Raw genomic sequence first — 23,959 nt, forward strand, 5'->3', positions numbered from 1 at the left:
CAAAGAAACAGCACGAGAAAACATGCAGTCGGAAGATAGAATGAGGTCCAAATAATGAATCTGACGATTGAGAACTGGAGACAGATTAGCTTCATGAGTTAGAAGTTGTATTATAACATGATGCACCTTCTAACTCAGCATGTGAATCACCAAGGTACATATACCCACTTAAGTTAGAATTGCAATCATTGTATTAAGGTACTAATTACTGTCAGAAGTAGGCAAACTGTTTTTAAGTAGTATACAATAGAATTCTACAACATTGTTCACATGCAGCACACAGATGAGATGAATAAAAATATGATTGACAGCATTTTCTGATGTAATTTCTAAACATAAAAAGACTATTCTAGTTTCAAAACAAACAATTAAAAGAAAAATGTCAGGATTTTCAGATTAGGTTATCTATGATACAAACTTTTCACCACTTCCAAATAACTTCTTTGTGAAGTATTTTCCAGAAGTATTGGAGGTGGAAACTGTTTCACATTAAACCAAAAGTAAAATAACAGAAATCTATCCCATGAAACATATATCTTTCTGTCAGCCAATCACACAGAGCAGTCTGAATTAACTGAAACAAAAATAATGATTTGCTGCAGAAACTCAGGTCTGGCATCATCTGTGGAGAGAAAGCAGAGTTAATGTTTCAAGTCCATTGACCCTTTTCGAACTCAAGCTGAATTTCTCCAAAAATTGCTGTTTCTCTATTAGATCATCCATAGCTGCAGTTCTTCATTTGACTTTAGCCTCAATTTACTGTTTGTTCCTCCTGGCTGGCAATTGTCAATAGAGTACTTTGTACTAGACATTAGAGTCAGAACATTAATAGCAAGTGTAAAATTTAAAAGGTCATGAATAGAGCACACACTTGTTCAAAATATAAAGCTATTCTGAAAGTACGACATGATCATATGGCAGGGTACATATTATTTCACATTTTGGTACTCACCTGATATTGATAATTTCTGAACCATTGTTTCAAGTCCCAGTCCCATAGGATCATCTGGAATATAGAAAATGAAGTACAATTAACATAATATAGTTGGAAAATATTTTTGGACTATTCGTAGCAACTAAGTTAAACTCACTACAGAGCAACCAATACCAAATTATTTTTAAATTATATTGGGAAAAGATTAGGATACAAAGGACAGAATAAGGACAGAGTTGGATGAAAGGAATAATGAATAAATACTTTGTTAATGCCAGCAACAACTGAGGTGGCGGGGAGGGGTTAGTTTTAGCAAACTGTCGCAAGGAAAAATTCAATTCAGCTGGTACTTATCTTATACCGTCTCATGTCCCATGTTACACCACATCGAGGTGGAACAGTTTCCACTCCATGCCTTCCTTGATGTTTAAAAATAATCATTTTTTGCCTTTCTACTGCTATGCTGAAAGGATCTCCCAAATGCTGCCTTGTTCCACAACTGTGAAACCAGACCTGCTTTTGGTTTTCTCTCATTCAAATAGCTGAAAAACGTCCATATTTCTTAAATTATCAAGTGCAGGCAAAAAGACTTGAATCTAACTTCAAATGCTTAAAAATGACAAGATCCCCCAAACAGATCATCTGGTTCCAACTGGCTAAGAAGTGAACCAAAAAGTCATGTGCATAGCATAAAAAATCTTCCTTTATTAACTTGCTAATCTACCTCCTCTAAGACCTGGTCATCAAAATTTCTTGGCAATGTTTCATTTGTTATGAAATTCTCTTCCATTGTCTGGTACCAATAATAATAACAAATCTCTCTCCAGTGACAAGGCAGCATCAACTTATGCCATCTTTAATATTGTAAAACATCTCCAGGTATTAAACAGGAGCATCAGTAAACGAAGTTTGACACTGAATTACAAAAACATATTTGGGCCAGAATGAAAAACTGGAATCTAAGAGACGGGTTTTCAGGAATTATATGAACATACAAACAAAGACACTGAGCCCTTTAGACCTGCTCAGCCATTCAACATGAATCATGGTTGAACTGATTTAAACTTCAACTCTACATTCCTGCATTCCCCAATAATCTTTCATTCCCTCAGTAATTAAGATTCTATCTACCTTTGCCTTAAAAAATTTAAAAGATTCTGCATTCACTGCTTTTCGGAGGAAGGGAATTCCAAAGACTCTCAACCCCAAACGCCAAAGTTTTTCCTTATCTCTATCTTAAGTGGGCATCCCCTCACTTTTAATCTAAGATCCCACTTTTAGATTCTCCTACAAGAAGAAACATCCTTTCCACATTCACCTGGTCAAGTCCCCTCGGGATCTTGAATGTTTTAATTAAGTTGCCTCTGACTCTTCTGAACTCCAGAGGATACAGGTAGAGTCTCTGTTTCCTTTTCTAATAAAGCAATCACTTATTCAGCGATAGCTCCAGTAAACCTTCGTTCACCTACTTCCAATGTAACATCCTTCCATAAGTAGTGATCAGTACTGTACACAGTACTCCAGATACAGTCTCACCAATGCCTTGTGTAATTCAAGTATAACCTCGTTACTCTTGCATTCAATTCCCTTCACAATAAAACATTACATTCTATTAGCTTTCCTAATTACTTGCTACAGCTGCATACTAACCTTATACAATTTATGTATTCGGACACCCAGATCACTCTGCAATCTCTCACCATTGAGATAATATGTTTTTTTCATTCTTCCTGCCAAAATGGACAATTTCACATGTTCTCATTTTATATTTGTTTGCCTGATCTTTGCCTATTCATTTAACCTATCAATATCCGTTTGCAGTCTCCTTATATCCTCTTCACAACTCACTTTCCTGCCTACCTTTGCATCGTCAGCAAATTCAGTCACTTCATTCAAATTAATTTACATAAATTGTAGTGTTGAGATGCTAGCACCAAACCACTTGTGATATTCTACTAGCCTGAAAATGACCCACTTATTCCTACACTCTGCTTCCTGTTAGCTAACCGATATTTTATCCAAGCCAATTCTACCCCAACACCATGAGCTTTTATTTTCTGCAATAATGTTTGATACAACACCTTATCAAATACTTCAAAATAGAAGTAAAAGACATTCACTGGTTCCTATTACCCATAGCACAAGTTACTTCTTCAAGAACGCCAATAAATTAAACATGCTTTCCTTTGACAAAACTGTGTTGGCTCTGCCTGGCGACCTTAACCTCATCCAGGTGCCCTGCTTAAATACATTTAATCATAGCTTCTGACATTTTCCACATTATGGATGTGAAGCCAGCTGCAATGTAGTTTCCTGTTTTTTGACTGGAGGAGTTACTTTTGTGATTTTCCAGTCTAATGTAACCTTTCCCAAAGCTAATGAAAGTTGGAAAATAAAGCCAATGCATCAAATCATTCAAAAGCTACTTCTATTAAAACCCTAGGATGAAATCTACCAGGATCCAGGGAGTGTCTTTACTGGAGGGGAAGAGATAAGAATGCAAGAAATAGGAGGAATAAGCCAATCAGCCCTCCAGGCCCACTCCAGCTTCAGTGACATCATGGCTGATCTTCTACTTCAACATTACTTCCCGACATGAGCCCTGTAACTTTAGATGAACATACTTAATAACTGAACCCCCAAGCCTACTGAGGAAGAAAATTACAAAGTTCAACACCCCCTCAGTGAAGAAATTCCTTTCCATCTCAGACCTACATGATCAGCCCTTTGTTCTGCCTCCTGGTTTGAGAAATCCAGCCAAGTGAAATAGCTTTCCTGCAACTGTCCTGTCGATCTCTCAAAGAATTGTGTATGACAGATTGAGATCACTTCTTATTTTTCTGAACTCCAGACCGGGTTTCTTTCTTTAAAAGCTTGATGATGCTTCCAGTTGTAGCTCATGGATCTCCTGGTTATAATGGCCAAAACAGTCTTGACGCATCCCAGCAGACCAACCTAAAGTGTCCTCTGATTGTGTTTAAGATAAATTTAAGGACAGACAAGTTGCTGTAGACATTCTGAGATTCCTGTTTGGTGAGCACTGTCAGTTAGCTATGAGGACTAACTTTCAACATTTCATTCAGCCCCCAAGTCCATTCACATTGAATTTCCTTCAGCAGTGTGGCTGATGCAATTGTCAAAGTCATTTTTGGGGCAAGCTGCTGGAGATTGTAGACCAGATTAGTCGATCAGTCTAGCAGTTGTCAGTGCCTTGAATGTAAAACCCACCGCTGACGTCGAGAATTACCTTGTGGTGGTGACAAATGGTTCATTGCTCTTAAGTCTAAGGTGCACACATGACAGGCCCGATAGGAAGTACAGATACAGAAATGATCCAGTTAAAAACATGGAGAGGATTAAAGTCATGAGGTAAGAAAAGGGAGGATAGTAGCAGCTGGACCTTGGGATAGCAACAGGAACAGACTGCAGTGACAACATATGGCAGAAAGTTCAAAAGTGACAGGATTACACAGGGAGCCTTACAAAAGTAAAAATTAAACAAAAACACAGAAGACAATTGAAATATTCCCTAAAATCTCTTAAATAACCCTCACCATGAACACAAATTGAGCCTATTTTCATATGAATTCTCCGTTGAATGTTTTGTCTTTTTACAATTTATGGACTTGAAAATTTGAAAAGAGCTGTTTTTCATCATTCATTATTGAACATATCAACCAAAATCTTTAATATCTACTGACAACTGAGCATAATTATGGAACATGGATTTAAATCTGACGTGCTACCAAGATTTCATGGCATGCACTTGAAGGTTGACAAAGATTTGGGCATGACTTAGTGCAAGACACCCCCCCCCCCTGCATCTCTTGAGACAGAACTGAAATTTGGAAGGATTATTTTTAAATTCTGAAATACTGAATTGACGCACTACTCAGAATGTAGAAAATACACCAAACCATTAATCTCACATCCATATATGCTTTAAAACATCGGTGAAATAAAAGCTACATTGCAATATTAGTGGATTAGCTGGCTCCAAATATGAGCCTAATCTTCCTTCTTTACCTGGGTGTATTTACACTTTGCATTTGCCAAAGTCCTGGATTCATGCACTACTGGGCATTCATCTCCATTGGGCCACCTATGAGCTAATACTACTACTGCATAGCATGTCAATACCAGATATTGCTTGGGATCATTGTATGCCAACATCTTAGTGGATGATAGCTATTTCTTCACTTCCCTGAAAGCCATGGCTTAGCTACATGACCATTTCCAAGGCTGACCCTTTTTTAAGACGCAAAGGTGCCAAGATGGAGGCCAGGTTGAGTATGAACTTTTTGTAATAATTCACCAGCCTTAGGAAAGACCTAAGCTCTGGTACAGATGTAGGAGACAGGACACCTTAGTTTGCCTGCCCTTTATCTTCCAACGGGTGCAATCTGATCTTGTCGATCTGTAGCCTAAGTAGGTCACGTGGAGTGCCTGGAACACTTCTCAGGCATACACCTGGCTAGGAAAAATGTCTCCGGACTACATCCAAGTTCTGTAAATGCTCTTTATTGGTCTTCCTGGTTATCTTGCCTGGACATCAGAGATAAATGGAGACCTGTTCTCTATTGTTTGCTGGAAAATTGCACAGGCTGTCCAATACCCCAAAGAACAGTGTCATATATTGGAATAAACTCTAATGGGTATTAATTGCAGCATACTTCCAACAATCCTTATCTAACCGCAATTGCAGTACTCATAACTCTACCTAATGAGTACTTCGATAGATTGAATGGAATCTTACATTGTTGAATAAATGCCAGCAGAAAATAAAATCCTCACTTGTATTCTGGTGATAATTCTAAGATGCTATCGATTTTACTTGGCAATTTGAGAACCGGGGAATGTGTATCGGGATTTTTGACTAGGTTAAGATGATCGGCAGAGGAATGTGACTTTGAATTAACACTTAACCCTTAATGAAATGCTCAGAGTTCTTTTGATGTTTGAGATTAATGACATAACCATGCAAAAACGGAGACTAGCTGAGCCCAACTGGACTTCAAACAGGTACTGCAACCGGCTTTATTATTGGAAAATGCAACAAGTGGAGCATATAGATTGCAGGCTATTCTGACAGAAGTGGACACCCTCCTCAGTCCAACTGAGTTTGGGGAATGCCACTTAATTGAAGGCAATTGCATAGCTTCACTCAGGATATATCCTGAACAGGGGGATTCTAGATCAGCCCAAAGCATAGCCAAGCCTCAGCCAAACTGTTAAAATTTTCTTCAGGATCCAGGCCAGCAAGCCATTATAGTTGCTGCTGGTATGTGGACTCGAGACAGCAAATGGGCCCCACTAGTTCTAAATTGACAGAGAACTCATAGGCCAGTATGCAGAAGAGTGCACACCCTGGAAAGTCCACCTATATCTGGTTTGCAACAATTAAAATGCTTAGCAATGTTTGAATCAGAACCAATCAAAATAAACTTCTGGGTGAATGGTCACCTGCTTCTAATGGAGGTCAATACCTGCTCGGCCATTTCAGTGATCACAGAACCATTCTTTAACAAAATTAATTCTGGACTGCAGCCCTTAAGCTTGTGCAAAACCTCAGCTAGTCTGAAAACCTATAGCAGGGAACCTTCACAGATTGAAGATACAACTTTGGTTCCAGTCTCTTATGAGAAGCAGCTGGTTCAGTTACCACCAATTGTTGTAAAAAGGAACAGGCCCAAGATCGATGGGGTGAAATTGGTTGAGAAAAAACTCACCAAGATTGGTTCAATATTTTCAATTAGAAAATGGCTGCCTGAGTGAAGTCCGAATTAAATATCCGAAAGCTTGTCAGGAAGGTTGAAGGACTATCAAAAGAGCTTTGCATGTTGACCAGGAAGCAATTCCATGATTCTGCAAGGCCAACCCAATGCCATTTGCCTTATGGGCAAAGATAGAGGCAGATATCAGTAGGATGGAAAGCGAAGGAATCATCAAACCAGTCCAGTCTACGGAATGGACAGTGCCAGTCGTACCAATTGTGAAGCCTGACAGGTCACTTTGCAGGATTTTAAACAAATTGGACTCAGACGGGAATGTTGTGAGATGAGGTCTTAAATGAAAGAGTTGGTTGGGAAATGTGTAGAAGCTCAGCATTAATTGGGTTGAGAGGGAGTGCAAGGAAGAAAGGAACATGAAGGTTTGGGAGAGTTACATTGAATAATGTGTTGAGTCTGTGACTCACTCCACGAAGCCCAACCTATGCAACCTTTCATTCTGGAAAGCAAATGCGCAATGGAAATAAACAATGGCTGCCACAACACCAGAAATGATTAAAGTGCTATTTTTTTTAATATGTCTGAGGACTTGGGCTGTACTTGAGTGATACGAAACACGACAAGGGACAATTGCGTTGACCAAACAGTGACAGTACAGTTTCAAGTTATCGTAATCATAGTATATGAAAGGCACACAGTGAACAATGGTGTGGACGACAAATCCCTGCTACAAGCAATCTTGACCATGTCATTAGATATTGATCATAGTCATGCCTGTGAGCATAAGGGATCACAGGTGTCCTTGAAAAGACTAATCGCAAGCCACACATCAAAAAGAAAATTGTTATGGACCAGGCCAGAGTGCCCCCCACCACAAAACATTTCAAGAAACTAGCCCAGAGCTGAACTTTGCTAGCTGTTTTAAGCAGGTGTAACACAGATATCTGAGGAATGATGCAGTTGGTCAAACCAATTTGCTTTAAACAAAACAGAATTTATTTACAAGATTACTGAATGAAAGACAAACAAAAGAGAACAAAATACCAAATAACCTATCCAAAAACCCAACAGACCATCCCAACTTAATGACACTGTTCCAAATACTTGCTACAATTCCCATAAACACCCCTTGGCACAAAAGGTAAAATCAAACACAGGTTCTTACAGGATAGAAGTCAGAGAGAGATCAGCATGGACCTGATTTTTTGGGGTCCAGCAGCTTCTACAACACTACTGCTAAAATCCAAACCAAACCAGAAAAAAGCTCAGCTGGGAGAAATGGCCACTTCCCTTCCATTGTACAACAGTTTTTTCCCAAAACCTTGAAAGCCTAAGGCCGAGTTCTGCATTGTAGACTATTTAGTAAAGTTACATCACATGGGACTCAAGGTGACCTTGACAATTAGACACAAACTTTCCCAGCAGCTCGTTTTGATGGACTCAAATGTCACCCATTCATAAGTAAATAGAGTGAACAGCATTAAAATAAATTATCCCTCACATACTAGTCAGCAATGCCCTCACCCTGTGAATGAATTTTAAAAAAAGACCACATTCATCTTCATTTATACTAGGTGTGATTCCAAATCAGTGAAGTGTTCCCTTTGGCCTTCATTTTATTAAGGCTGCTTGATGCCACTTGGCCAAATACTGCTTTGATTTGAAATTACTTTTATCTCACTTCTAGTTTGGACTAAGGCTTCAGAGACCAGAAGCCAAGTGGTCATTGCAGATCTGTGCATTTGTAAACAGATTAAGCAATAACACTGTCAATAACACCTTCAACCATTCTGTTCACAATCAAAGGAAGGTTGATGACGCAGTAATTAACCAAATTAAATGCATTCTGTTTTCTACATAGAGGATACACCTAGACATTTTTCCACATTGCCAAGTAGTTGACAGTATTGTTGCTGCACTAGTGCAGTTTGATTAGGGTAGTTGCTAGTTCTGAGGCACAACGCTATTGTAATATCACTGTGTGTTATCAGAGACCACAGGCTTTACAATATCTATTTTTCTTAATTAACTTTACTAGATATTTTATGGAGTGAATCGAATTGGCTCAAAATTGGTTTCGGTAGTACTGGGGACAACAGGAGAAGGCCAAGATAAATCATCCACTCAGTATTTCTGGTTGAAGATGGTTGCAAGTGTTTCAGCCTTGGTTTTTGCACTGATGTGATGGACTTGCTAATCATTGAGGATGGGATTACTAGTGAAATCTCCTTCTGCTATTACTTGCTAAAGTGTTGCTGCCTAGCTCTGTCCATTGTACTCTGCTTCTGCTGTTTGGTATGAAAGTAATCCTTTGTTGTAACTTCACCAGACTGACATCTTATTTTTAGGTGCATTTGATGTTGCACTCTTCATTCAATGTGGCATGATCCTTTAATTTGATGTTAATCGTCAAGTGAGAAGTATGTCGGTCCACAAAGTTACAGATTGTAGCCCATATAACTTTTCCAGTGCTGATGCCTGACAGCACTTCATGGATGTCCAGTTTTTAAACTTCAGACCTGTTCTGACTATCCCATTCAGCACATGCTAAATATCACTCAGCACAATGCAGTGTGCTCACTGTGTAAAGACAGAATTTTGTCTTCACAGGGACTCTGCAGCAGTCACTCCTAGCTGTTATGTTTATAGATTTATCTGCAACAAGTGAGTTGGTGAGGACCAAGGTAAGGTGGTGATCAGGTTTCTGGAGTGAGACCTAAACCAGCCATCTCCTGACTTGGAGGGAGTGTTGTTAGTCCAGGACAACATGACACCAGAATATATCAAGAAATGAACCAAAAAAATACTGTCATCTCAGCAGTCAGCTGGTATCAAATAGTAAATATTTGTAGAGAATATACAGTCTGCAATATTTGTAGCATGCAATGTTGAATTTGGCTCCCAACCTTTCACCACATATGGTGGTATGGTGGTATTCTTACTTCATACAATTTCCTCTTCTCCTTTTCTTAACATTTCTGTTTATCCTCAGATAACCTTCAAGCTTTCTGTCCCATTTAAGAAAGGTACAAGGTAGCAACAAAAGGTACCATCCCCAAACTTTCCCAGCAGCTCATTTTGATGGACTCACATGTCACCCATTCATAAGTAAATAAAATGAACAGCATTAAAATAACTGAACTCATTTATATTAGTACCAATGTTCCACGCTAGCCTCATTCTAATCCTTGATTTAGCAATCCTTCATTTTAAAATCTTTATCCCTCACATACTTAAGTCAGTTTTCCCTGCCTATGCTATTTACCTCAACCATTAATTTGTGGCAAACATTTCCATACTCTAACCACAATAGGGTAAAGAAGTTTCTCTTATCACAACATTCATAACTGAAATCTTATCAGCCTACGCCACACTACAACTAACTCATGAATAATGTTCTCCTGTATTAAATTTCTGACATCTCCACCTTTACCTGCAGACGTTTGCCAATGTTGAGGTAGTATGACACCTTTCTATCTTGTACTTATGTCTGCCTCATGCCCATCCTCTTGTCTTAATTACTCAACCCACTCACATTCATCTCTTCACCCCTAAGCCCTGTACCTTTCAGCTCCCTGATTTCACTAACTTTCTTCTTTCCTCTCCCTATAATCCATCTACGTTGTTTACAATGTGACAAGGAAGCAATTCAGTTTATAAAGCCAAGTTGTTTTAATCAAAAACATTTTTAGCTGTATCATTCAGACAGTGTTCAAATTGCTACAAAATGGCTACCATATACTTGTAAGCAAAGTCTCCTTTCTTAGTTTGCCCATGGCTCACCTTAAAGAGATAAAGCACCATTCAACCAGGTCTGATTTTGTTCCCAAAAAATTATACAGAATATACATACAAAAATATATATTCTGGTCAAAAACCACACCAAGGGCATTTTAATACAGGATGCTTTTTTATTCTTACAATCTTCAGAGAAACTATGTTATTCTACGTATAAATCTTGATTCTTTATTAATTTTGCAGTACTAATTTACAAGTTTGGTCTTCCGTGTGAAAAGGAGAAACACTTCTTTCTGTGATCTAAAATTCTACACATTACATAAAAACCACAAAAGCCACAATGCAACACCAAATGATGAATTCAAAGATGTCAATTACGTCAATGACGGTTGTTTGCATGTTATCTCTGCTAGCAGATAAAATCTTTATTTCTGGGATCTTTTATTTTACATTATTTAATACTGCACTGCACTGTAGTAACATTTAAAAACTTTAAGCAACCCTTCCATCAAATCAAACTTTTAGAACAAATTGTATTGCAACCACCTTGGTAATCAAACACGTCAAAAAGTATTAGTATTTATTTCAAATACAAACTATGCACAAATAATATTTAGTAATTTCTCCTTTTTCTTTTGGTGCCAAAGTAACCATTCTTTGGTAAGTGCCAAAAGGGCCTCTGCATACCAATATGATCTTGGAAAAACATTACAGAATCACAGAAGTGTTACAGTTGAAGAGGCCATTCAGCCTCCCATGCCTGCGCCAGCTTGTAAATGAGCATTACTACCTGATGCCAATCTCCTCCTTTTTCCCCATACCCTTGCACATTATCCAAATATCAACTAATGCCATACTGAATGCCTCAATTGAACCAATCTCCAACATTCTTCCAGGTAATGCATTTCATACCCTAACTCACTGAATGACAATGTTTTTCCTCACTTCACCTTTGCTTCTTTTGCAGATCATTAGAGCCAAATCCAATGCTATTTTCAGCATCCCATCAGCAAGGAGTTGTACTCCTCATCACGATCCATCAGCTTCTACAGAAATGCACTTTTAACATAGCAAAACAATCCAAGGCACATCAAAGGAGCATTACCAAAAAGAAACTGACACCAACCCATGGAAATATTAAGACAAGTGATTGAAGAGTTAGGATTTATAAGTACTTTAGCAGAAGTAGAGAGACAGAAGGGTTCAGGGAAGGAATTTTAGTACTCCGTTTCATTGAGACTGAATACACTGTCTCCAATAACAGGACAAAGGAGGCAAGGAATGTGCTACAAACTAGAATTGGCAGCATGCAAGATATCAAAGGAGAAGGAGAAGGAGAAGGAGAATCGACGTTTCGGGCATAAGCCCTTCTGGGCTTATGCCCGAAACGTCGATTCTCCTTCTCCTCTGATGCTGCCTGACCTGCTGTGCTTTGCCAGCAACACATTTTTAAGCTCTGATCTCCAGCATTTGCAGTCCTCACTTTCTCCTAGCATGCAAGATATATCAGAAGGTTTCAGGTTGCAGGAGGCAGCAGAGGTGGTCAAGGCGGCAAGGTCATGGAAGGATTTGAGAACAAGCATGAGAATTTTAAAGTTGAAGCATTGAGAAACTGGGGTGCAATGTAGGTCAGCAAGCACTATGGTGCTTGGTGAATGAAATTAGTACAAATTAGCAACCAGAAAGTTGCCTTTTAGGTGTTTTCAAGTTTATGAAGGGTGGATAATGAGAGGCAGTCAGGAGTGCATTCAAACAGTCAAATCAAACCACAAAATGTATGAATGGTGGAATTAAAGCTGGTGACAGCACAGAACACGGCCATTCAGCCTGCCTCTCTGCAACAGCAACTCACCTCCTCTCACAGCTCATCTTTTCCCTATAACCCAAAGCCGTGACAATGTTTTTCTCCTCAGATAATTGTCAATTCTCTTCTGAAAACCACGACTGAATCTGCTATCATCACACTTTTAAGCAATGCATTTCAGATCTAACCACTCATTACACAGGAAAGAAATTCTCATGTCACTATTGATTCTTTTGCCACTGTGTACTCAAAATCTTGGTCTTGCCTCCAATGGGAAGGTTTTCTCCCTATATCCAAACATATCATGGACATCTCTAGCAAATCTCCTGTCAAAGGACAGCAGTCCCAACTTCGCCAATATAACTAAAAAAATGAAGTTTCTCAATTCTGAAGCCATTCTTGTCAATATTTTTGGCATCCTTTCTAAAACCTTCACATCCTTACTGAAATGCAGTGTGCACCACTTGACACAATATTCCAGTTGAGATTGAGCAAATGCACTTTACAAGTTTATCACAAGTTTGTATTTTTTGTACTTTATGTACCAATTTATAAACCCAGGATTCCACATACTTAACTAACCACTTTCTCAACATGCCCTGATACTTTCAATGATTTGTACATTTATGTTTCCAAAAGAACAAGGCGATAAATTACATTTGCCAAATTTCACTTCTAAACTTTGAGTCTTCTAGAAAACATTCCGAGCAACATAATGACCCCAATAAACCTTTCCGCTAGAATTTTAACCATCTGTTTATATAGTAACTGCTGTTTGCAAAAGATCTATTAACTAAGAGGAGGTACAGATCTATAACTGGAAATGTGTTGCTGGTCAGGCAGCATCCAGGGAACAGGAGAATCGACGTTTCGGGCATAAGCCCTTCTTCAGTCTCAGATTCCTCCCTCCCCTTCCTCGACCTTTCTATTTCTATCTCAGGCGACCGAATCAACACGGACATCTACTACAAACCGACCGACTCCCACAGCTACTTAACGAATCCTCCGTACAGATCTATAAGACAAGGTAACAGCAATGACCACCATTAAGCTTTATATTTAGAAGAAAAAGAAAAAACACAATTTGCAAAGACAGGAAATGATCAAACAACCTGAAAATTACAAAGTTTCAATTTGCTTCACTTCATTACATTATTCCTTCTATGACTCTTTCCCATAACTTTTAACTTTCAGTTATGCACACATTCTTTTAATTACTTTTCATTGAATTATCCTATTATTTTTATTTCCTTTTCTATTAAGCGATTTGCCAGTCATTCCAGCAGTTACTTTCCTCATTGTCACGGTAGTGCATATGTTATTTTTCTACATCTCTCCTATCCACCATCTCATTATGTTTCTTCAAGACCAGATGGCAAAGTTTTCCCAAGCTCCTTAATCGCTACAGCTTAAGAACAAGAAGCTGGGAGCAATCTGTTAATTTAAAAACTTTAAAGAGTTGAGATAAGAGTGAAATTTCACTAAAATTGACTAACAGCAAAAGGATACTGTGAAGGTGCAATTTGAAACTTGGCACATTATTTGTTTTCAGAGATTTTTTTCTCTTTGTTTAAAAAATATGTTCAGATGTTAAAGAATATCTGCAGACTCATGGTGAATCTGTTTCAGTGACTAGTCACTATGGTAGGAGAACGTGAGCACTCCAGATCCTGGCGAAGTCAGAAAACGATGGCGCTGGAATTGCACAGTAGGTCAGGCACAGCATCCAAGGAGCAGGAGAGTTGACGTTTCAGGCATAAGCCCTTCATCAGGAGTGTGGAGGAGATCGGAGCATGAGATAAATGGGGCCGTGGGGATTGGACTGGGGCGGGGGCAAGGTGGATCAGTAGATGCAGGTGGGGGGGGGGGGGGGAGGGGATATGCTGATGGGAAGGATGGAGCGGATAAGCGGGAAAGAAGATGGTCAGGTAGGACAGGTCGAGAGGACAGTGCAGAGTTGACAGTTGGATCTGCGATGAGGTGAGGGGAGGGAAGATTTGGAAACTAGAAGTCGATGTTGATGCCATGTCGTTGAAGGGACCCAAGACGGGAGATTGAGGCGTTCTTCCTCCTATTGGCATGTGGGTTTGATTTGGCAGTGGAAGCAGGAGGGGGAATTAAAGTGGTCGGCTACAAGGCGGTGGGGTTGTTTGGTGCGTGTGTCCCAGGGTTGTTCCCTGAAATGTTCCACAAGTTGGCATCATGTCTCCCTGATGTAAAGGAGACCATATTGAGAGCAACAGTCACAGTAGATGAGGTGGCTGGATGTGCAGGAAAATCTCTGCTGGATTTGAAAAGATCCTTTGGAGCTTTGGACGGAGGTGAGGGGTGAGGGTCATCTCCCCAATGACAGGCAAATTCACATTCCTCCACATTCCTAATGAAGTGCTTATGCCTGAAATGTCAACTCCCTTGTTCCTCCTCGGATGCTGCCTGACCTGCTATGCTTTTCCAGCACAATCCTTTTCAACTCTAATTACTATGGTAACCAATTGCAAAAATAAAACCAGTACAGGGGCTTGGTAGTCAGTCAGCTGCTCAGGGTTGTCAGTCAGGAAACTCTGCACATAGTGGGTGAGGGAGAGAAAGGTGGGTGGCACACTATTACTTTTGGTGCATGTGTGGGAGTGAATAGGCTGTGCAGAAGAGGTTCAGGGTTAATTAGGGTCAGATGTAAGCGAGGTTCAGAATGCGTGGGGAAGATGTTGCAGGAAATAGTGGGTATAGTAGCAGAGATAGAGTGAGTGTGAGGTATGAACGAGAAGGTAGTGGTACTTTCAATGGCACAGTGGAAAAGCTTATATATCTACTTCCAACATTCAGTGCATTTCTTCAGATTGAGACTGCACTAGCCTGGATGATAACACTGATCCAGTTTGTTGTGGTTCCAGTAGAATGGTGTTTTATTGCTGGCCTAGGAGAAAAGGACATTCTGTCTTTGCAACATTCCATCCCTACCATGTCCCTGTCCATAAAGAGAGGCACCAATTTTCCATTGTCTGCCACGTCCAGGGCCAATGTCAGGAACCATGCAGGGCAGCTCTGGAGTGACAGCTCTTGTCTAGATGCACAATATCTTTTTAAAGTTGGTGCTGTACCATGGATGTTGGTCAATTCAGGGATATCGAGGAAGTGGTGAGCTGTCTTGGAAATGGCACATGGTATAATCATGCTCGAATGTGTGAGGGGACAACAAATAGTAGGGTAGGTATTGAATCAGGTAGGCTTTGTAAAATAAGGTGATAGATGCCCCCAAGCATCACAATGTGAAACCCTCTGAAAATCTTAACAAAACTGATACTTAGCAAAAGAAATTAAGATTCAGCCCTTGATCTATCAAAGCAGATTTCATTCTGGGTTTCGACTTGTGCAGTGTTACCATTGGATGGGATAAGACGACTGGCTAGAATGTCGTGCAGCAATTCAGTGTAATTAGTTGAAGATTGTGATAAATTGCACTATACAGTACCATACAATAGTCAATTACAACAGGTCAAAATTTACTTTGACTGTGCTGTCATTTGTGTTAGGCTAGCTACTACTTTTGTGTTGATTTTTTTGATATTTTTGGTGGTTCACCCCCAAACCATCGGCCCCATTCTTCCTATTGCATGATTTTCAATAACACAGCATCGTATGGGAACAAAACTACAGCATTATAGGAGAACTACATGTACCTTGCCTTTTTAATACACCATTTAATATGTACATACAAGTTAGACAATGTATATAGAATGGATTAGAGTGTGTATACTTTTATAATTTGTTTGTATTGCTATCTGGTGATATTTGTAAGTGTTATTATAGGGTTAAAGTTTCAAACAGGTTTTCCAGTATATCCTGTTTAAAAGTGAAGAACCTCGCTCCAACCATCGTACACCCACAGGGAGAAAAGCATCACCTGACAAACAGCATCCAGAAAAACAAACATTCACTAATAAGGAGTTTATCTTAATGGTAAGATATAAAATTTGATGAAATAACAGATAAAGCTCTAATGAGCTGGAACCATCACACCACTTGAATGACATCCTGAAAGATCAACCAACAGATAATGGGAAATGACGTCAGAAGATATCAATACTTTTAAAATGACCAATCAGATATTGGGCAGACATGACCAAGCCAATCCAAAACCAATCATGAACTGTTAATGCACTGTGCTCGGATAAGTGGTGCTGGAAGAGCACAGCAATTCAGGCAGCATCCGAGGACAGGCAAAATCCGAGGACAGGCAAAATCGACGTTTCGGGCAAAAGCCCTTCATCAGGAAAGGCTTTTGCCCGAAACGTCGATTTTGCCTGTCCTCGGATCCTGTCTGAATTGCTGTGCTCTTCCAGCACCACTAATCCAGAATCTGGTTTCCAGCATCTGCAGTCATTGTTTTACCTCTGTGCTCGGATAAACCTAATCGTGCAAAACCTAAAGTCAAGATTGTCTTTCTATTTTTCAGATTTTGTTGTAGACTGAAATGAGAGAAGAACTATTTAAAAATCAAGGATTGTTGAAAGATAACTGCATGTTTTTGAAAGCAAATAGCCTGTAACTGTGGTTTTGCACAGCTGCTGGTCCAAGCAGAAGGAGAATTTGCAGATGAACTGAAGCCAATGGGATTGGTCTTGAGCAAATAACCAGTTATCAATGATACAAGCCTTCTACCTGCCAACAACTATATGATTGGTTCTCAAGCTGAACAACTCGGAGCTGTGAACAGATTGGGAAAAACCATCAGATCTCCATAAACCAAGAGCTACCCTCTTCTCTGCAGCTAAAAAACGTTTACGTCTGAGACAACCAATTTATTTTATCTTCAGCAGTTCCTGTAAGGTGTAAGACATTTAACTAATAAGTCAGAGACGTTTTATAAATGTGAACCAGTCACCTTGTAAGTCCTGCAAATGAAAGCGTCCGGAGAATCAAGACCGAGAAGCAGTGTTTTGATCCACACAGGAATCATTTCAGCAAATCCCATGAAGAGGAACCAGTGAACTGCTTTCCCAGTCCTTCTTTCAGCCCATAACACGCGTTTGTTTTTCCTGTGTGTTTGTTTGTAAAGGGAAATGTAGAAGGGGCTTAGAATTTTAACTAGTGGGGTTATATGCCAACAGTTCATGGTTGTTTATCTATAGCTAGAGTCTATTTATTTGTAACAAATAGTAATTAAGTACAGTAACCTGGTTCAACCTGTCAACCTGGGTCTGAAAATCAGATAATTGTGGAACTTCTGCTTGTTCTTAAAATCTTTAACGTTTGTAACCATTGCATGAGTACAGGACTTGATTTCCAACATGCTACCACAGTGAGATGTAGCACTGGACTAATCAAGAGTCAAAGGCTGATCAAGCTATGGGTTCTGGTTTGGAAAAGGTTAATAGACCTCCTTTTCAGTAGTTATATGTGCTAAAAGAAGAGAAGAACATGAGAAGAACATACAGTACCCCTATCAGGATGCTGTTGCAGAATGACAGATTCAACTGTCTAAGTGTCATTTTGATAACTTGAGAAATTGGTAGACCTTGTTTCAACATAACTGAATCTGAAAGTCTTGTACTTAATCACAAACTGAGTCTTATGATCAAAGTTAAATTGGATTTCAGAATCCAATGTTAATTCCGGTTCATTACGGTAAAGAATCCAAGAATATAGCTCTCAATATGACACATCTTCTGCCCTTCACGTCACTGTTCAACATGCAAGAAAATTTGACCACCTTTCTTTCCTAAATCTTTTCATCATCCACCAATTAGTGTCTCACTTCCCAAGTATAGATAGAACATTGACTGTACTCCCGGAATCTCAGCAGCATGTCTTTTGGAAACAACACTGTAGGATTCAAAATAACCAGGATCAATAGGTAAATTTACCACCAAATGTCTAAACTGGTCTATATAAGTGCAAGGAGAAAGTGAGGACTGCAGATGCTGGAGATCAGAGCTGAAAATGTGTTGCTGGAAAAGCACAGCAGGTCAGGCAGCATCCAAGGAGCAGGAGAATCGACATTTCGGGCATGAGCCCTTCTTCAGGAATGAGGAAAGTGTGTCCAGCAGGCTAAGATAAAAGGTAGGGAGGAGAGACTTGGGGGAGGGGCGTTGGAAATGCGATAGGTGGAAGGAGGTTAAGGTGAGGGTGATAGGCCAGAGTGGGGGTGGGGGCGGAGAGGTCAGGAAGAAGATTGCAGGTTAGGAAGGCGGTGCTGAGTTCGAGGGATTTGACCGAGACAAGGTGGGGGGAGGGAAAATGAGGAAACTGGAGAAATCGGAGTTCATCCCTTGTGGTTGGAGGGTTCCTCGGCAGAAGATGAGGCGTTCTTCCTCCAACCGTCGTGTTGCTATGGTCTGCCGATGGGGAGTCCAAGGACCTGCATGTCCTTGGTGGAGTGGAAGGGGGAGTTGAAGTGTTGAGCCACGGGGTGGTTGGGTTGGTTGGTCCGGGTGTCCCAGAGGTGTTCTCTGAAACATTCCGCAAGTAGGCGGCTTGTCTCCCCAATATAGAGGAGGCCACATCGGGTGCAGCGCATGCAATAAACGATGTGTGTGGAGGTGCAGGTGAATTTGTGGCGGATATGGAAGGATCCCTTGGGGCCTTGCCGTCCCCCCCGCCGCCCGCCCCCCCCAAACCCAGTCCAACACGTAGCCCCGTCCAACACGTCCCCCCGCCCGCCCCCAAACCCGGTCCAACATCGTCCCCCCCGCCCGCCCCATCAAACCCCGCCCAACATCACCCCCCCCCCAAACTCCGTCCAACATCGTTCCCACCTCCCAAACCACGTTCAACATCGTCCCCCCGCCCGACCCCCAATCCCCATCCAACATCGTCCCCCTGCCCCCCTCAAATCCCTTCCAACATCATCCCCCCACCCGCCCCCCAAACGCCATTCAAAATCACAGCCCCGTCCGCTCCCCAAACCCCGTCCAACATCGTCCCCCGCCTGCGCCCCCAAACCCCGCCTACATCGTCCCCCCACCCACCCCCCCAAACCCTGTCCAACATCGTCCCCCCCTGCCCAGCCCCCACAAACCCCGTCCAACATCGTCCCCCCGCCCGCACCCCAAACCCCGTCCAACATCGTCCCCCCTGCCCGCCCCACCAAACCCCGCCCAACATCGTCCCCCCTGCCCGCCCCACCAAACCCCGCCCAACATCGCCCCCCCCAAACTCCATCCAACATCGTCCCCACCTCCCAAACACCGTTCAACATCGTCCCCCCGCCCGAGCCCCAATCCCCGTCCAACATCATCCCCCCGCCCGCCCCACCAAACCCCGCTCAACATCATCCCCACCTCCCAAAACCCGTCCAACATCGTCCCCCCGCCCTCCCCCAAACCCCGTCCAACATCATTCCCCCCCCCGTCCCCCCATCCACCCCCAACACTGACCCCGCCCGCCTCCACCGCGTCAGCCCCCAACATCAGCCCCCCCGACACCACTCCCCACCTGCCCCCACACCGTCCACCCCTACCCACTCTCCGGGGCATCCGGAATGGACACCAGCAACAAGACTGCTGCTGCTGCCTTTTGCGCGGTCTCTCTCTCTCTCTCGCTCTCACACACACAGACACACACACAGACAACTTTTTACTTTAACCTTTTGACAGGTTCCACCTCTGCCTTGTACAGGACAATGTCAAGTTATCTGGGAAAGGGGGTTTAGGGTAGGTGCGAGGTCAGTCATTGAGAGACAGTGCCTGTGCTCCCATCAGTCCAGGACTGTTTTCGGCAGCACCTTTAATCACTTAACAAAAGACACGATCAGTGTAGGTCACACATCTTTGATGCAATGTTTCTGTCAGGACCTCGAGATCTCCTTTGGATAATCCGATTTTCGGATAATTGGTAATTGGATAATCTAGGTTCCTCTGTATTCCTCTGCAAATATGATCCTCACCATTTGCCTTCCCATCTATTTTTGTGTCAGCTGCAAACTTGGTTATAGTATGTTGTTGTTCCTTATCCAAGTCATCACATTTTGTAACAACTCAATAGAATTTTGGAAGATAATCACTAATGCAGCAATGATCTCTTCAGCCACCTCTTCAAACATGTAGACCATCAGGATCTATGGATTTATCAACTTTCGGCCTCATTGATTTGGCTATAAGAGAGTCTTCTTTTAAATACTAATTTTCTTCAATTTCTCATTCTCCACAGCCACTTCGATCTCTCTCACTGGGAGATTTTTTTGTATCTTCCTGAGTGGAAACAGACAGTATTCTTTTGCTTCACTCTTAGTTTTCTATTATCAATCTAAATTTGTGGGTGGCACGGTGGCACAGTGGTTAGCACTGCTGCCTCACAGCGCCAGAGACCCGGGTTCAATTCCCGCCTCAGGCGACTGACTGTGTGGAGTTTGCACGTTCTCCCCGTGTCTGCGTGGGTTTCCTCCGGGTGCTCCGGTTTCCTCCCACAGTCCAAAAATGTGCAGGGGTCAGGTGAATTGGCCATGCTAAATTGCCCGTAGTGTTAGGTAAGGGGTAAATGTATGGGTGGGTTGCGCTTCGGCGGGGCGGTGTGGACTTGTTGGGCCGAAGGGCCTGTTTCCACACTGTAAGTAATCTAATCTAATCTAATTTCCCTGCTGATAATGGATCCACATTCATTTATGCAAAAGTTTTCCTGTTTACACACCAACAGAAACTTTTACTTTCTGTTTTTATGTTTAATAGATTGTGTTCATATCCTATTCGCACTTTCCTTATCATTATCTTCGTCTTCCTTTGGTATATTCTTAAAATAGGGGAAGCAATGGTGTTACTGATATAATATTAATCGAGAAACTCAGCAAATGTTCTGGAGACTTGGGTTCAAATCCCACCACGGCAGAGGGTGGAATTTGAATTCAATAAAAATCTGGAATTAACTGTCTAATAACGACCATGAATCCATTGTCAATTGTTGGAAAAACCCATCAGGTTCTCAAATATCCTTTAGAAACGTGAATCTGCCATCCTTACTTGGTCTGGCTGACATGTGATTCTGGACCCACAGTATGTGGTTCATCTTAACCGCCCTCTGCCTAGCCAGAAGCTGCTGTTATTAGACTGCTGAATGAACCTCTCTAACTTCAAACAACGTTGATCTTGCTTTGTGCAGCCGTAATCTTGTGTGCCTCGTTCTACCTAAGCACCCTATGATCTGTATGTCCTTGTTTGCTATGATATGCCCATTCTGCTCGCAAAACAAAACTTCACTGTACTTTGGTAAGTGACTAAAATAAATCAAATTAAATTAAAAAGCTGTCCACAGCCCGAGACAAAAAAAAAATCTTCTATTCCTCAGATTTACTACTATCCCTGGCAACTTTGTAGGGTCTTTCTTTTAACCTTAAATTACTCTTGAAAATGTCCCTTACAATCTAGAAGTGCAGTCTCCACATCTTCAGTCCTCACTTGGTTTACCCAGTTTATATGCAAGCTGGAGTCACCTATAATTAGAGTGTTTCCTATATTACATGCTTTTCTCATTCCCTGATTAATACCACTACTACTATATTCAGTAGCCTATAAATAACCCCAACAATGTTTGCTACCTCTTGCTGTTTCTAAGTTCCACGTAAATAGATTTCACACATTCTTCTTCCAATCAGAGAGATCCTCTACTTATGTACTGAAACACCTTTATTATTAGAGCAACTCCACCTCCTTTTCTTTCTTGCCTGTCTTTCCTAAATGTCTAATATCTTTGAATATTCAGTTCCTGGTCCTGGTCACCATGCAACCATGCTTCTATAATTGTAGTCAAATCATACCCATATTTTATCTTGATTTATGCCTTTAAATCATCTACACTGTTGTGAATGCGACATGCATTGATGAAGAATGCCCTTAATTCAGTCTTTTTGACACTATTCCACTTAATACTCAGCTTTGTTTCTCCTGTCTTCTAGACTGCCTAAAATCTATTCAAATTCCTGTTACCAATTTTTCTTCCTTCCAATATTGTTTATTCCTCAGATTCCAATGTTCTTTTCACACCCCACTGGTTTTAGTGTAGCCAGGCCTTTCAGTCCATACCTTTCTTTCTCTCCTGTTCACCTCTTATTCTGGAGACTTTCTTTTTTGCTGTTAACCTTAATTAAAGCACCTTTTCACCTGTCTAAAATTTGAAATCACACTGACCCAAATTCCCAGATGCTCACTCTTTCCGTGTCACCCGAGCAAAGTCTTTCTTATAAAGCCTTCTAATACAGAAAAGCTTTAATGAGTCACTTGGTTTTCTTAATTTCCCACTATTGTAATCAACATCTGATTTAGACAAGGTATTACAGGAGCATGATACATAAAAGCTATCTGTTTAAACTAGGCTTGAAGTTTTGCTTCAAGGTCTAATTCAGAATTTTGCTCTATTCTTACATTTGCAAAAGAGCTACCAGTTCAAATCACACTTTCATCCAAATTGCCAGATACTCTGTCTTTCTCATTCCAATGTCTCACTCACTTTGACCATGTGGATTACTATAGTGAATCTTCATGACCCTTCTCCCAAAATGCATCATCTCACACTTCTCCAGATTGAACTTCATCAGCCACCTATCTGCCTACTCCACCAATTTATCCATTGACGAAGGGACAAGTTTTTGTTTGGTGAGGCAACACAGCCCTTCATTGCACAGGAGACTGAGACAAGGCACAAGCAATGGACTACATTGCTCACTTTCACACTTTGAGGTATTTTTGTGGAATTCCAAGCCCAGTGAAGTAGTTGAGGCCTCCTTATTGAATGTTTTTAAAGCTAAGATAGATAATTTTTGAATATTAAAGGAATTAAGAGTTCTGGTGAGAGGGCGGTAAATGGAGCTGAGGCCACAAAAAGATCAGCTATGATCTTATTGAAAGGCAGAGCAAACTCGAAGGGCCAGATGGCCGACTCCTGCTCGTTTCTTATGTTTTTATATGTTATGTTAGTTCATGCATGCAATTTCCCAACTCATTCCTTGTAGACTATCTCAATTTTCTTTCAAAAGTAGTTCTCCTTCCCTGCTTTCAAGTATACAAACTTCTGCAAGAACAACAGCCAAACAAAAAAATGGAAATAGTTAAATCCTTTCTCATGTCATTTTCCCTCTTTTATGTCTATCAAACACATTATTTTGTGAATGAACTTTAAACTAAACAGGTCTAGGCTAGAGGAAAAAAGTTTTGAGAAAGACTTATTTTTGTGTCCTTGAACTTTGAGTGTTTCTCCCATACAATAGGTGTCTTCTTCATTTCAACATTGTTTGGAAACATTTTGGTAAACAGTTGACCCAGAACAGCCAGATTTTCAGGACTTGACCATGCTTTAAAATCAGATACTGGAGAACAGTGTAGATGTTGTTTGTAAATGAAGAATAACTGATTAATTTTTTGATCTTTACCTACCTGCCAAACCATCACTGAGTCTCTTGTTTCTTTAGTTGCTTTTAACAGAGCCATAAAACATGTTTTCATATTCCTCTTTCAAGAAAAATTTGATATCTAACTTAAATCTGTCGATCTAAGGAGCCCTGTAAAGCCAAAAGCAAGCATCTGAAAATCAAAAAGTGACAGGCAACAAAATCTCAACACAATCCCTCAAAATAAATAATTATTTTAACTTGCATAACATTTTTAATCTATCTAATAAAGTGGAAAATTACCCAGCTATATCCTGTTTACAAGAAGCAGGACAAAACTAATGTGACAAATTGCAGTTTCCTCTCAATCATGACCAATCATGAAAAGTTATCAATCGTGTTATCAAATGTTGTCTTCTCACGAATCATCTGCTGATCAATGA

The 23,959-nt window shown here is 40.8% G+C and overlaps 1 protein-coding gene across 2 annotated transcripts in view; it reads right to left on the minus strand.

Annotated features, from left to right (window-relative positions):
* Nucleotides 1–23,959, minus strand: part of pde3b (phosphodiesterase 3B) — a 253,356-nt gene that overhangs the window by 102,004 nt on the left and 127,393 nt on the right. For both annotated transcript variants that reach the window (XM_087996527.1, XM_087996528.1), the window contains exon 2: nucleotides 953–1,006. In XM_087996527.1, coding sequence (XP_087852653.1) covers nucleotides 953–1,006 — 54 coding nt within the window. The remainder of the gene's footprint in view (nucleotides 1–952; nucleotides 1,007–23,959) is intronic.

Source organism: Chiloscyllium plagiosum, unplaced genomic scaffold (assembly GCF_037043375.1).
Source record: "Chiloscyllium plagiosum isolate Xiang-an unplaced genomic scaffold, Cpla_swu_hap1 HiC_scaffold_18, whole genome shotgun sequence".
In the NCBI taxonomy this organism is placed as follows: Eukaryota; Metazoa; Chordata; class Chondrichthyes; order Orectolobiformes; family Hemiscylliidae; genus Chiloscyllium; species Chiloscyllium plagiosum.